This window comes from Macaca nemestrina, chromosome 7 (genome assembly GCF_043159975.1).
Source record: "Macaca nemestrina isolate mMacNem1 chromosome 7, mMacNem.hap1, whole genome shotgun sequence".
In the NCBI taxonomy this organism is placed as follows: Eukaryota; Metazoa; Chordata; class Mammalia; order Primates; family Cercopithecidae; genus Macaca; species Macaca nemestrina.
Genome location: NC_092131.1, coordinates 149,841,369 through 149,857,313, shown reverse-complemented (window position 1 = coordinate 149,857,313; position 15,945 = coordinate 149,841,369). Strand labels below are relative to the sequence as shown.

Sequence of the window (15,945 nt, the reverse complement as noted above, 5' to 3'; positions counted from 1 at the left end):
CTCTGGAGGGGGTCAAGAGGGGGATTATGCAAGGTGACTCAGTGACTACTGAGTTGTGTAGGCTTTCTGCTCAGTTATATAACTTTGCTGTCTTTTCCAAGTCTCCTCTCTGATTAGCATCTGTGTGTTGCTTCCCACATGGAACCAGGCATTTTAGGTAACAGGGAAAATTATGGGGCGAGGTGGAGAAAAAGTTGGAAGAAAAATTGTAATGTTTTATCAGACATCTTTTTATATGAATGAGCCGTATCTTAAACTTATTTAACATCTATTTTAATTTCAGCATCACATTCCCTGTATATATGAACTCTACTAAATATTTTTTAGTTCTAAGTAAAACCTCAAACTATATCTGTCCATGAATAAACTTAGTTTACTGCACAATTAAATGCAGTTATGTCAAGTTGATTTTGATTACTGTTCAACTTGAGCCCTGTTTTGAAAGAAGGCAGACAGACATGTTCAAGGAAGAACATTTCCTCCAGTGGAAGTTTTCACTCAAGACTGAAAAGTGGCTGGGTGCAGTGGCTCACGCCTGTAATCTCAGTACTTTGGGAAGTTGAAGGGGGAGGATCACTCGAGCCTAGGAATTAGAGACCAGCCTGGGCAACTCAGTGAGACCCTGTCTCTACAAAACATAAAAAATTAGCTGGGCGTGGTGGCGTACAACTGTGGTCTCAGATACTTGGGAGGCTGAGCTGAAAGGATCGCTTGATCCTGGGGTTGCACTGGGGCTGCAGTTGAGCTGAGATTGCACTACTGTACTTCAGCCTAGGTGACATAGCAAAACCCTGGCTCAAAATAGATACATAAGTAAATAAAAATTGGAAAGTTAGTAACAAGCAACTTAGCTAAACTCTAAGGAAGGAAAAGCAATCAGTGCAGATTCTGTCATCATTAACAATTCATGATGAGAATTTTGTTGAACAGGAACTGACCTTCAATACTTTTTTGATGCTGTTAATTGTTGATGTTAGCAACGACCTTACTTTCTGATCATCATTCAGGTAGTCAGCATGTCGAACACACATAAACAGGATATATGCCGGTAATCCTGGAATCAAATTGACTGCTACACCACGTGGCTTCAGTTCTAAAAAAAGAAAAAATAATAATTTTATATAACATGGAAAATTTTCACAAGGCATGCATTGTGAGATATAAAAGCACAGTTGTCATGTAAGAGTTCCATCATTCAAGGTAAGTAGGTATTATAAAAAGTGTATTTTAATAGCTCTTTAAGCAGAAAAATTCTGGAGTGTGGGGCATGTCTAATATGACAACTCCCAAACTGGTATCTCCTACGCTGACTTTTCCCTTGAACTCCAGTCTCACTATCAACCGCCTTCTTGACAACTCTACTCAGGCACATGAAACTAAGCCTCTCCCAAACCAAACTCTTGCTTCCCTAAGGAACCTCCTTTTTTGGAAGTTGTCCCCATCTTAGTAAATAAATGGCAGCTCCAGTCTTCCAGTACCCTAAATTACAAACCTCATCCTCATTTTTGACTCCTTTCTCTTCTTGTACCACATATCCAATCCATCAACAAACCCTGTTGGTTCTATCTACAAAATACGTCCAAAATCCAGCTACTTCTCACTGCTTCTACCAGCTACAGACGTCCCATGGAGGCCACCATCATCTCCTGCTAGGCTGCTGCAATAGCTCCCTAACTGGCCTCCCTAATTCATCTCTCGCTCCCCAGTAGTGCATTTTCCATACAACAATCAGAACCATTCTTTCAGAAAATGTTGGTCAGATCATGTCACTTTTGTTCTGAGAATCCTTCAAGCAGCTTCTCATGTCATGCATTTATAAAAGCCCAAATCCTCACCATAGTCCATGGGATCTGGCCCTATTCCCCTTCCTCACTCCAGCTCACTCTGCTCCAGTCAAATGGGTCTCCTTGCTGTTGGTTAAACATGCCAGGTATGCTCCCCGCCCAGGGCCTACGTGCTTACTGTTTTTCTGCCTTGAATGTTCTTTCCTCAGATATTAGCATGACTTGTTCGCTTACTTCCTTTGGTGTCTGTCCAAAGATCACCTTACCAAAGAGTGTTTCCTGACAATTTTACACAAACCAGTACACCTGCCTTCACTCTTTCTTTTTATTCCATCATATATTTGTTTATTTTGTTTTCTTTATTTCTCCACTGGAATGTAAACTCTGTAAGACTGGGTACTTCACTTTGCTCATTACCTAGAAAATGCTTGGCACATAAGAGTTCATTAGACATTTGCTGAATTGATAAATCTGTTAATTCTGTGCTTAAAAACCAGTGGCTCCTTAACATTTTTGCTAAATGAAATTCATGTTGAAACTTAAGCACCTTTGCAACTATATATAGTACTAAGTTTAATGCCAGGAACATTCAATCAGGTATAAGTGCCAACCCCATTGCTGTCACCTTGGCACCTGGCGGGAGGAATGCTGTGCAAAGGCTGAAAGGAGAGGTTTTTAGGATTTTCACTTCACAGCTTACAGGTGTGCACTCTAATCATTTACCACCACCCTCTAAAAAGTCTTCTTGCAAAGCCGGTGGGCTCAGATCCAATCTTAAAGGCAGTGTGCTATTCTGAAATGCTTTTTCCACTCCCATCTCATTTGTTCTATCCATTCCTTCCTTTGTTAGAATCTTTTCCTTTTTTTGTTTCTTCCCTATTATTACACTGCTGTACTTGACCTATTTAGTTGCAAACCTTTCTAGGGGAGTAAGGAAAAACTGAAATTCGGGAACCTAAATGGCCTAGAGCAGTTGTGCTCAACTGTGGTTACACTTGAGAATCTCTTAAGCTTTTTATTTTTATTTTTGAGACAGACTCTTGCTGTGTAACCCAGGATGGAGTGCAGTGGTATAGTTATAGCTTACTGTAGTCTTGAACTCCTGGGCTTACATGATCCTCCCACCTTAGCCTCTTGAGTAGCTAGGACTACAGGCATGCACCAACACCTGGGTAATTTTTTTCTTTTTCTTTGGAGAGATGCGGTCTTGCTATGTTCCCGAGGCCGACCTTGAGGGGTTTGTTTGCCTTCCTTCCTTCCGTACTTCCTTCAGCCTTCCTTCCTTCCGTCCTTCCTTCCTTCCGTCCTTCCTTCCTTCCTTCATTCCTTCCCTCCTTCCTTCCTTCCTTCCGCCCTTCCTTCCCTCCTTCCTTCCTTCCTTCCTTCCTTTTTTTTTTTTTTTTTTCTTTTAAAGTACTAGACATTGCCAGGTTCTTCTCTATAGAGATTTTTATTTAACTGGGCAAGAGGGAGAGATACATCAGTATGGGTCAAAGCTTCCAGGTGATTCTAATGTGCAGCCAGGGCTGAGAAGACCTGATCTTGAGCAATCCTTGTAGGTGGGTCTGAGGCATGTGTCCCTGCAGTTGGACTGAAAGTGCTTGGTGTGGTCAGAACACTACTGCAACACTAGAATACATGGTACATGATGATGTCTAATGAAACCTATGCTGAATATCTCAAAAATTAGAGACTAGTTTTTCCCACCATTGACCCATGTGCCAGAGGAACTTTTATCCAATGCAGAAAATACTTGCCCAGAATCAGGTTCTTAACAAGTTTTTGCTCATCCTCCTTCTTGTATTCCAGCATTCCTTGGAAATCCTTTTCTTTCCTGGGAATGTTGACTGGTCGAATGGGTTCATCAATGATCTGTCCTGGGGATATGTTCTCCATCTGGCCCACTTTATGAGAATTAAGAAAGGAGAAGAAAATGTTTTCCATATAAAAAACATGAGAGGTCTCCAAGTTCCTATAATTTTGAATGCATTCTACAACAACTGAAACTTGCCATATTTGCCACTTAATTGCCTCCTCTTAAAATAATTTTTTTTCGTTAAAATTGGGTGAACAGATGGCAAAATTATATGGTAATCTTACTCTGAAAGCCACACCTGCCTAACTGTAAATTAACATCAAATAACCGTACATGATCCAAAACCTTTTTTATGTAATAAGGTTTACTTTTTAATAAGATTAAATGTCCAAAAAGTAAGTGGTTTAACAGATTTGTTAATTAATTGATACTAATCAGAAATGATTAAACATATTTTGACTTTAATTCACAGGAGGAACAATCAGTATCCTACAAAGGGGCAGAAGGAGCAGAAACAATTCCCCCTTGCTCTTGGCTCAATGACTTTAGTCGTTAAAAGCACAAGAATATTTACTTTAAATGTATTATTACAATCAGTTCAAAACACATACAGATAGCTGGTAGAAGAGTGTTTCTTCATACCACTTGGTCCAAAATGTATTATTTTTCACAAAGGACTCATATGGCAAAGACCTAATTTTCTCCTGCCACCCACATTCCCAGAGAAATTATGAACACATAAACTATCTCTATGTAGTATGATTTCCTAAATGTTATTATTTTTTATTTCTTTTTAATAGAATGTTAAAAATTCTACTTATGAAGTTGCAATCAATGAAGTAAAACCACTGGCTTACAATGCTTTCAGATGTTAAAGACAGTCACTATTGTCAAGGGCAGCAGCTAGAGAAGAATTATGCTAAAGGTTCAAAAAAAAGGTCTCCAATTTCATCTCAAAATTGAGACTTGAGTGGGAAATCCAACGAAAAGTAAAGGGACATATGAGTTATCACAGGTGCTGTGGAGATACAGGCTAGTAACCAGGTTTTTTATCCGTTTATCTACAGGGAGGGAGAGTGGTTAAGAGATTTGTTTAAGGGCAGATTAAGTTTGAGTTCTGAGATAGCTCTCAAACAAAATGCAGATCAGATGCAAAAACATTAGAAAGTTTAATATTGCTGACTCCACGAGGTGTCAGTAGTGCTTCTTGTGCCACTCTGGGTAATTTCCTGGGTTAGTTCTGAGAAGCCAGTCCCGCAGGAAGAGGTTATCACAGAGAACATCAGTACCTGCCAGTGCTCTTGCTTATGTGGCACGGAGCCTGGTGACACACCGTCCACCTCATGCTGCAGCAGCACACACTGGGACTATCAGCGCTGAAAATCTGGTTTAGGTGAAGTCACCACCATCCAGCAACACTATGATATCTAAAGAGTGGTCAGATTGTGATTGGACAGATCAGGGCTATGGCCATCTCCCATAATCTAGTTTTTCATATGCATGATCCAGTATGAAAGCCACGGGACTAACTCTAAAGTGTATTCTTCCATACAAGAGAAGAGGAGACTCAAGCTATTTGGTTTTATGTAATTTCTGGTGTCAGTTTAAACATAATACCACAAGGACCTCTGAAGCAGCACACGGTGGCCTCTACAGATCATAAACCTGCAGCTGCGTGTAAAAAACAAAATAATAAAACCCCTGCCATCTATGCCACTAGTAACTTTAAGCTGCATGTACAACTCCAAAAGGGGAAACTGGGAGAAAACAAGTTCAACACACCAGGTTTATCAATAAATGCACATATTTGGACTCCATGTAACCCAAAGAGCATATTTTAAACCTACTGATTTATCAAATCTTTGATGCTATCGGTTATGAAATACAGTATTTTATGTAACACTAAAAAAAATTGCCAACTAAACTATAATCCATCAACAATTGTAAGATACACCCCAATTTCAGAGATGTTAAAATGAGAAACACTGTGCATCTCAGAATTTGTGAAATATGATGGATACTTTTACTAAGAAAGTTATGTTTTAAAAGGAAGCTTCACCTTCCTTTTGCAAAATCTCTAACCAGGACATTTTTGGTGCTGTATAAAAATGTCAGATAAAATTTACCATACTCTCATTAAAAATTTTCTCTCTGCCTCTGAATTTCTCCCTAGGGACTTAAGTCTTTGCAAAGCTCACAAATGAAATATAGATGTCAGTTCAACATAACCTTGATTGGTTTAGCAGTATTATCCACTAATTAAAATAAAATGTTGGCCGGGCACAGTGACTCATGCCTGTAATCCCAGGACTTTGGGAGTCCAAGGCAGGCAGATCACCTGAGTTCAGAAGTTCAAGACCACCCTAACCAACATGGAGAAACCCCATCTCTACTAAAAATAAAAAAAAGTTAGCCAGGCATGGTGGTACATGCCTGTAATCCCAGCTACTTGGGAGGCTGAGGCAGGAGAATCGCTTGAACCTGGGAGGCAGAGGTTGCAGTGAGCCGAGATCACACCACTGCACTCCAGCCTGGGTGATGAAAGCAAAACTCCGCCTCCAAAATAAATAAATAAATAAATACGCAACTAGCTAAGCCCTTTGCCCTTCTGCCTTCTGCCATGTAAGAACACAGCATTCGTCCCCTTCGGAGGATCCAGCAACAAGGCCCCTGCCGTCTTGGAAGCAGAAACCAGATCCTCCGAACTTGCCAGTGCCTTGATCCTTCAGAACTCGGAGAAATAAATTTCTGTTCTTTATAAATCACCCAGTCTCAAGTACTTTGTTATAGCAGCAGAAAGGGACTGAGGAGCCCAGTGATCAATTCTTCTAGGAAGGCCTGAACCAAGACTCTAGTTTCATTTTCTATATTCTTTATAAACTTGAGGGAACCATTTTGTCCTCAAAAAGGAAAGAAAATTGGAAAGTTTTTTAAAAATTTACTTTAGTTTGGCACCAGGAAGATCTTCATCTCAAGTCTGAGACAATCAGATAAATTCCTAATAGCAGAAAATTTCTGTGGGAAAATCTGACACAAAGGAGAGAAATCAGTGGCCCTCAGAAGGTGTGTGTTCTAGTCCTGCCATCTCACCTGCTGCAGACATGGGTCACTTACAGGCCTTAGTTTTTTCCTGTTATGAAATAATTAATTTCTAGAATCCCTTCAGGTCTTAATTTCTTGATTCTATGAATATTAAGATGGATGACAATATAGCACAAAGCAGATCAAAGTTTGAAACACTCTTCATTTAGCTATATAGTTTCTGCTAAAAAATTATACATGCTAGCATTTTTTTTAAAGTCTCTGTTGGTTTTTTAAAAAGCCTCCTTAATTAAATGTAGCTTGTAGGAGGAGGCAAGAGTTGCGCTATTTTAAACCAAAAGGATTTAAGTGTATTGCAATACATTTAAAGAAAAGTATAAAACAACATTTAGTTATTAGAAGGTGGCCGTACTTTCTGTGTAACAGGGACATACGAGGATGAAAAGTATCACCTTGATCCTCTTCATTTGGGGTAGAAGCAGGGACACTGCACTCAGCAAGTGCCCAAGTCACATAAATCTATTTCATTTCATCCTCTAGATATGTATCACTTAACTCAAAATGTAACTCTTCTTAAGAACTATTATAATGTTTGTTTGATCTATGAATTGCTATTCTCAAATGCTACTGATAGCTTTATAGCTGTCTGGATAGTTTAAATGATGAGGTTGATTTCTGATTGACAATGGCTTAAGAGTAGTAATATCTTAAAATAGTCTAACCCGTCTCTTCAATTAAAAATATACATATCAAAGAAAACTAATAAAAAATTATGTAAAATAATGAATGGCTTTTCTGTTTATCAAAATTTACTAAAGTATGGCAAAGGAATCATTAGGAGTTGAACAAAAAAAGAATCTCACATGTCAATACACTTAAAATCTGTTTTTTTCAAGCAAATACTCTGCTGTCTGATTATCATCTCATGATATAACTAGTGCAAAGTGCAAAAAGTTCTCTGAATAAAGATTTTTAAGTTCTGCTAATAGACATTATAGCTTGTGTGAGATTGTGTGATTTAGAGGCTCAATTTTTAATGTAATACATGACTCACGTAATGCTAAAGGATTATATATAAAGTATGACTATAAAATAATCTTTCTGATTTCTAAACAAATATTTCAATATTTGTACATCCAATAGAGTAATATCCTTTACAAAGTAAATGTCGATGTTGCCATGTTATAAATATTTCTGAAACTTACTCATTCACTCAACAAACATTTATGGAATGACTATGAGATAGGTCGACACTATGCTAGGTGCTGTGAAAACCAAGGGAAATAGAGATGTTTCCTATGCTCAGGAAGCTCAGAGTCTATTATGGAAGCCAGTAATTCAAACAGAAAAATTGCTAAAAATATGACATAGTGAAGACCATAAAAGATGTCAGCCAAACTGTGGTACACGGAGAGCTGAATCATAACGTCTGTCTGGGTAATCAGGAAAGGCTGCTCTTGAGGATATGACTCTGGTCTCAAAGGCTGAGCAGGACTTAACCAGGAGAAGCAGGATGACCAAACAGAAGGAGCAATTATGACAAGGCCTGGTATGTTGGAGGAATGAAAACCACACTTAGAGTTAATCATGATAGATTCTTTTGAACATCCTCAGTGATGGGGAATCTTCACTGTTTGAACCAAGCAAGAATTAGATGCAGAATGACAATGAGAGAAAATGATCAACATTTCACACAGGTTTGAAGGCAATTCCAAAAAGTGTCTCAAAATCCCTTAAGCAGTGAGAAAACTGAAATAACCTTAAAATTTGGCTTTAGGCTGGGAGCAGTGGCTCACACCTATAATCCCAGCACTTTGGGAGGCTGAGGTGGGTGGATCACGAGGTCAGGAATTTGAGATCAGCCTGGTCAACACGGTGAAACCCTGTCTCTACTAAAAATACAAAAATTAGCTGGGCATGGTGGCATGCACCTGTAATCCCAGCTACTCAGGAGGCTGAGGCAGAAGAATTGCTTGAACCCAGAAAGCAAAGGTTGCAGTGAGCCGAGATTGCACCACTGCACTCCAGCCTCAGCGACAGAGTAAGACTCTGTCACAAAAAAAAAAAAAAAAAAAAGAGTTTGGCTTTAGTCTTGTTCACTGCTAGATCCCTGTACCTATAACTCTTAACAAATAAACACACTAATAGAAAAGATGAGATTCATTTCTATATAAATAATAACAACAACTGATATTTGGTTATTTCTCAAGGAGTTTTTTCATCTTCATCATACAGAAATCATGAGATGTTTTTTAAAATCTTATTTCTTTATCATAATTTATATTTTTCTTTTTTACTTCTCTTTTTTTCCCCCATTAGACTGTAAGTTCTTTGAGGACAGACTCTGTCATACTAATCTTAGTATCCCTAATACTAAGAATAGTAGTAACTAATAACTAAGTCGCATGAAGCATTTTTACTATGTGTCGATAACTCTTCTAAGTGTAATATACTTATTAGGTTGATGCAAAGGCATTTGTGGTTTCTGCCATTAAAAGTAATTGCCTTTGGACCAACCTAATAGCTCATTCAATCCTTATAAACCATGTCAGATAGATGCTATTATCTTTCTAATTTAACAGATGGGAAAGTAGAGGCATACAGAGGTTCAGAAACTTGGCCAATATCATACGATTAATAAGTAGAAGAGCTAGGATTTGAACCCAAGAAACCTGACTCCAGAATCCACATTCTTAACTCCTATGCTATACTGCCTAGCACATTGTCTGGCATATAGAAGATATTCATTAGATGCTTACAGAGTAAAATCTGTAAATTATTACTACCATGAAAAAGAACACTTTTCTTCATCTAAAAATGTAAAATTCTACTTGACAGAGGTTAGGTTTGCCAAAAGTCCTATTTTGTTATTATCCCTAATATTTGCATGCAAACCTCATTAGGCCACTTATATAGCCTAAAGACTAGTCTTTAGGCCAAGACTCAAACCAAGACTCAGCAACTGTCATAAAAACATGTTTAAATACCTTCTAGTTCACCAATTTTTTTGGCAAATACTTTCAATTGCTTTTTCAGTTTACGGACCGTCTTATCCTGTTTTTCAAGTTGTTCCATCAAATCCTAAAGATCCAAAAGAGAAATATATCAGAAAGATTGAAGCAGGTCTTCTAAAATGCATCAAGGGAAAACAGACACATATCACAGAAACAACACTGTTAGTTTTACATAAAAGCTCCAGAAAAGCTCGTTGGTGGAGCCACCACCTGGCTAAAACTGGCAGGCATGGGAAATGCAGCTACAATAAAAGCCATATGTTAAAATATACAACGCAGTAAAATCCTTTACAGCGTGATGGACAGCAGGCTCACCGCGGAGTCTTTCCAGTAGACTCCATGTGGGAAAATCAACTGAATGCTTTGTAAAATGTATTGTTATTCCAGTAGAATGCTTTTTTTAAAAGGAGGACTGACTAGGCAAAAATAAATTTTCATGAATGCACAAAAAGGTCTGTGAGAAGAATGGTTGAACTTAGGTAGGAACTGACACTCCCCATGTGTGAAGCACTGTCTCTATGAGAGCCACCCTATGAGATTCTAAGAGTAGCCTTGAAACTTAAGAAGAGTTCAGAAGTTTTGGGAATTAAAAGTTAAGTTGAAAAAAATAATCGGCCGGGCGCCGTGGCTCACGCCTGTAATCCCAGCACTTTGGGAGGCCGAGGCGGGTGGATCACAAGGTCAGGAGATCGAGACCATCCTGGCTAACACTGTGAAACCCCGCCTCTACTAAAAATGCAAAAAATTAGCCGGGCGAGGCGGCGGGCGCCTGTAGTCCCAGCTACTCGGGAGGCTGAGGCAGGAGAATGGCGTGAACCCGGGAGGCGGAGCTTGCAGTGAGCCGAGATCGCGCCACTGCACTCCAGCCTGGGCGACTAAGCGAGACTCTGTCTCAAAAAAAAAAAAAAAAGAAAAGAAAAAAATAATCACAAAGAACAGGATAAAGAGTGGTCTGTTTACCTAGGACCAAAGTGGCAAGTGGCATAAGGCATCTATAAAATCTTGCAGGTGATATAATTTTGCTTATACAGAAGAAAGGGGTGTTTATGAATGCTTTATGCAAAAAGAGAAACAAAAGCAGTACACTTAAGGAGGAAGGTTAAAAAAAGTCCATGATTATTGGCTATTTAATAAAGAATTTGCTCAAATGACAGGCATGGTTAAAAACTCAATAATCAAAAAGAAAGTGGACAACAGAAGGCTCAGAAAGAGCTTAGAAGGGCTATGAGTCAGCAATGATGTATGTGGTTTTTATTCAGGTTATGGAGAAGAAAGGCATTCCAAATACAAATATTCATTTTCCAGTTTAGACAGGAGTAGATTTAGCTACTAGGCCAACCATTCAAGGGAATAGTTGCTATCTCTTCAAAGTGTTAAGTTGTGCTTCTTGGATTTTACGTGATCTTTCAAATCACATTTTGCTTCCATCACACTGTAAGCCTAGTGTTAATAACAAACCAAACATGACAATGGACTCAGGACACTGATAGAGGTGACACCACTGGCTAAAAGACAGCTGTGGGGAGAAACAGGTTTCGTGAAAAATTTGAAGAGACTTCCTGGGAGGGGGCAGGCAGCGGTGTGCTCTTCAGTTACAGAGGGCTAGAAGTAGCGAGGAAGACAGTGGAAAAGCACTATGGTTTTACATACAATCATCCGCTTGTAAAGGGAAATCCGATATGATTGATACTTCTTAGGTTCATCTGCATATAATTCCTCAAAATACTGAAAAAACAGGCACAATGGATATTTGTTTTTGTCTGTGTCTTTGAGGGGAATGCTATCTTCCAGCAAAATCAATTTTAAAATATTTTAAAACACAAATAGTGAAACTATATATACTCGAAAGGCTCTGATTTGTCACCTTCCATTACCCTTTTATCTTTCTAGTATAGACTATTATAATTATACATGTACAGATGTTTCTTGTGTGATCAAAGGAAAGAGGCTGTGGCCAGGATGCCATCACTTAGCAGGCCCAGATAAGGCTGTCATTTCCCTCCTCTAATCTCCTGCCTTTTTACTCCCAGCCTCCCCCACGCATGATGCTCACAATTTGCTGCACCCTTTTTTTTTTTTTTTTTTTTTTGCTGCCAGCAGCAGTGGCAAGAATAGGGGAGGCAAATATAATAAAAGTGACAATAATAGCAACGTTAGCGCGTGAAGTTGGAGAGGCTGGTGGGAAGCTGTGCATCTTCCTTCGCTGAAAGACAGCATGGGGGAGGCCTGTGAAGCCTGTTCACTAGATGAGGTAGAAAAATCATTTTTGTGTTTTGTGTTGGTGGTAGGTAGGTGGGCAAGGTAGTTTCAAGAACACTAAGCCCAGGTCTCCTGCTGGGCTTTAATATCTTGCTCAAGTATTTCTTACAGAAATGCACAATTAAGATTAAGAAAACAATGATTTTGAAAAAGTGTATCATTTCCTGTACTTATGTTTGAATCCATCCTCCTGAATTAGTAGTCAGAATAATGGCAGGAGAAGCAGTTGACCTACAAAGGGTTTTCCCCAAACTCAAATTCATTAACTGGGCTCTCTTAGCTTAGAATATAGGGGCTCAGTCTATTTTTTGTATTAGCTATGAAAAATTGCCAAGAAAATTAATATTGCAAACAAGGTTGCAAGGGAAATGTCTGACCAACTTAGTGAAAAAAACCCTGGAAATCTGCCACCCAGAAGCATCTTTATTTCACGATTTCACCTTGTATTTTAAAACAACAATTTAAAGCACAGAATTTGTATGCCAATCAATCAACTCATTATATTTTTCAGTATATTCGGTAATACTTAGTCATCAAAGCATTGTTAGTATAATTTAAGCAACAATATACTTGAGTGTTGTAAAATGACACTTCAAAAATATTTTATGATTCAGAAAAATTTCCCCACAAATTAGTGAGATTTCAGTCACTTAAGAAAAGCCCACACACCGCCCCCACCCTCCTCCCTCATTCCCTCCTCCCTCATTCCCTCCTCCCTCATTCCCTCCTCCCTCATTCCCTCCTCCCTCATTCCCACAGTGGAGCCTCATACAGACAGACAGACTGTGAAAAGAATAGCTTTGCATTTTGCTTTTAATTCATATAAAAGATAGTTGAATAAATGACACTAGAAAACTATTTGTAATGTAAATTATCACTAATGGAGTAATGGAGGGATAATTCAGATTGTTAAATCTTCAGAGGAAATTCATACTATTTTATTATAGGTCATTAAAAATGTTAATTTAAAAAAGACGGCCGGACTCGGTGGCTCAAGTCTGTAATCCCAGCACTTTGGGAGGCCCAGACGGGCAGATCACGAGGTCAGGAGATGGAGACCATCCTGGCGAACACGGTGAAACCCCGTCTCAACTAAAATAAAAAAAAAAAAACTAGCCGGGCGAGGTGGCGGGCGCCTGCAGTCCCAGCTACTCAGGAGGCTGAAGCAGGAGAATAGCGTAAACCCGGGAGGCGGAGCTTGCAGTGAGCCGAGATCGCGCCACTGCACTCCAGCCTGGGCGACAGAGCGAGACTCTGTCTCAAAAAAAAAAAAAAAAAAAGCCTTGAGGCATGGTGACTCACGCCTGTAATCCCAGCACGTTGGGAGGCTGAGGCGGGTGGATCATTTGAGGACAGGCGTTCGAGACCAACCTGGCCAACATGGTGAAACTCTGTCTCTACTAAATATACCAAAAAAAAAAAAAAAAACTAGCTAGGCATGGTGGTTGCATGCCTGTAATCCCAGCTACTTGGGAGGCTGAGGCAGAAGAATCACTTGAACCTGGGAGGCAGAGCTTGCAGTGAGCTGAGATCACACCACTGCACTCCAGCAACCTAGGTGACAGAGTGAGACTTCATCTGAAAAAAAATAAAAAATAAAAAATAAAAAAATAAAAAAGACACAAATCACCATCAATCCTAAACAACTTTTCTCAAAATCAGGCTAGCACTACAATATAGACTTTATATAGAAATGTGAAATTACCACTTTTTAAGGATTTTTAATATAGTAAATATACTTGTCAAAAAACTGTAAATCTGTAATAAAAGTTATTAGGTGACTGAGAGATATATTTTAGAAAATATTTTTGGCAAAAAAAAAAAAAGAAAAGAAAAAACTCGACTCCATGCCAGGGTTTAGAATCTGACAGAGAAAAAAACAATTTCCTCATTTGTTATACAAGTTTTGTTTAAAATAACAGAAAATATGTAAACCTGAATCCTAACACACACCTCCCTGGCGTGGGAGCTCCATCCAGCATCAACCAAAAACCGCTGTTGGTTTTGCCAACTGCCTTTCTCAACCTCAACTCTAACTGTACTTGTCTGCTAGAGATGGAGCCTGGCATGGCCTCAGTGGCTATTTGGGGACCAAAGGTAAAGAAGCCTGTCCCCAGTCGCAGTTGTGACAATCACATAATAAACCTCCTAGGATGGCAGAGGATCTGCAGCTGAAATGGAGGAAACAGATCACCTGAGCCTCAAGGCCATCAAAAACCCAGCCTGCACCCAGGTGGCTGTCTGCCTCCAGGGAAGGTCTAAGAGCACTCAGCCTTCTGTGATAAATAGAACTCGTGCACGTGCCTTTTTCCTTCCTACCAAAGTATTCGTATTTTCCTTACTCTGTCTCTGCTGGAGTAAAAGGGGTAACAAATACAGAGGGGTGAGTTTTTCCAGCAAGAAAAAAACCTGTGTTTGATAAAAAAGAAACTAGACTGTCGGGCAGGCCAGGTTAAGGAGCATGTGGACCCGGCAGCTCTCCTTACCAAGTTTTCGTTGGTCAGCCGGGTGATCTCGTGCTGCAGGCTGGCCTCGATGCGGGCCTCTGGGGGCAGCTGCAGGTTCTGGGCCAGCAGCTGCTGCTGTCGGTTGTTCTCCTCCTTCAGGCTCTGGATCTCCCCACGGAGGGCCTCGGCCTCATTCTCATGGCTCCTCTTCTGTGACTGGAGCTGGGATTCCAGGAGCCTGTGGAGAGGACACACAGGTCGGAAGGGGAGATGACACCCCAAGTCGCTGCCTAACGGGTGTAAGGCATCGTGTTCACTTGCAAGAGTAGGAAACACAGATACTCTTTAGTATCTGTATATCTTCTGGCTTGATTAAAGTCAAGAAACTTAAACAAGAAGCAGAAATAGAAATGGATGCTCTCACATTTGTGTCTTTCTGCATTATATAAAGTTCTCAGAGGCCCTAAGAATCAGCAGAGTTTTAGTTCTTTTGAAAGGTTCATAGGAGGCCGGGTGCGGTGGCTCATGCACTTTGGGAGGCTGAGGCGGGCGTATCACCTGAGATGACGAGTTTGAGACTGGCCAACACAGTGAAACCCCGTCTCTACTAAAAATAGAAAAAATTAGTCAGGTGTGTTGGTGCATGCCTGTAATCCCAGCTACTCAGGAGGCTGAGGCAGGAGAATTGGTTGAATCCAGGAGGCAGAGGTTGCAGCAAGCTGAGATCGTACCATTGCACTCCAGCCTGGGCAACAAGAGCAAAACTTCATCTCAAAAAAAAAAAAAAGGGGGGGGGGTCATAGGAAATGAGGATGTGAAAAAAAAAATCAGTTGAAAAAAACAGCTTTAATTGCCTTCCATTTGCATTTATAAATTAGCAAAGACAGTACACCTTTGCCACAAAACAACTCTGCACTATAAAGGGCAACATTACAAACTTCCAATCTAACTAAATGTGCCTTCAGAACTACAGAGTTACTAATTCCAGGCAGAGGGTGGGACCAGTTTCCCATTTTTATATTCTACTCCTATTCTGAAAGACAGAAAGGCTGAAACACCACTCCAGCCTTATCTATACAGATTTACCCAAATTCATACAAATAGTTCTGAAATTTCCTACACATATTTTAGATCTGTCATCTTCTCTCTCCCCATAAACGTACATATCAGAAACAGAATCCTAACAAGATGTGGTTTTAGAACACAAATATTAATAGGACCCACAAACTGGTTATTGCTTCTTCAAGCAAACATACAGCCAGCTGTGCCCACAGAGCAGACCAGGCATTGGCAGTGAGAACACCAGAGTCAGAGCATCCTCCCTTTGCCACGCACCCCTGCTTCTACAGTCACTCTTTTCCAAATGCAAAGTTATGGTTAAGAACTAACTAATATGAAGAAAGAAAAGACATTCTTTTATTCCAGTCCCTTGGTTGCCAACTGCTGAGTAAAACTGATGCTATTGCAAGCAAACTGTTAACAGTGGACTAAAAATATTTTAGTGATTAAAAAATTTTAAAAAGATCTGCAGCAATAACACGCCAAAGTTAATGACAAGAGTTAATGATGAGAACAAACAAAGC

The 15,945-nt window shown here is 39.7% G+C and overlaps 1 protein-coding gene across 5 annotated transcripts in view; it reads right to left on the bottom strand.

Annotated features, from left to right (window-relative positions):
* LOC105493105 (myosin VA) overlaps positions 1 to 15,945 on the bottom strand; it is a 221,998-nt gene that overhangs the window by 18,610 nt on the left and 187,443 nt on the right. For 3 of the 5 annotated variants that reach the window (XM_071066832.1, XM_071066835.1, XM_071066833.1), the window contains 5 exons: positions 14,402 to 14,600; positions 11,307 to 11,381; positions 9,630 to 9,723; positions 3,542 to 3,688; positions 939 to 1,093 (listed from right to left, as the gene is read on the bottom strand). In XM_071066832.1, coding sequence (XP_070922933.1) covers positions 939 to 1,093; positions 3,542 to 3,688; positions 9,630 to 9,723; positions 11,307 to 11,381; positions 14,402 to 14,600 — 670 coding nt within the window. The remainder of the gene's footprint in view (positions 1 to 938; positions 1,094 to 3,541; positions 3,689 to 9,629; positions 9,724 to 11,306; positions 11,382 to 14,401; positions 14,601 to 15,945) is intronic. The other 2 variants (XM_071066834.1, XM_071066836.1) reach the window with 1 other exon arrangement.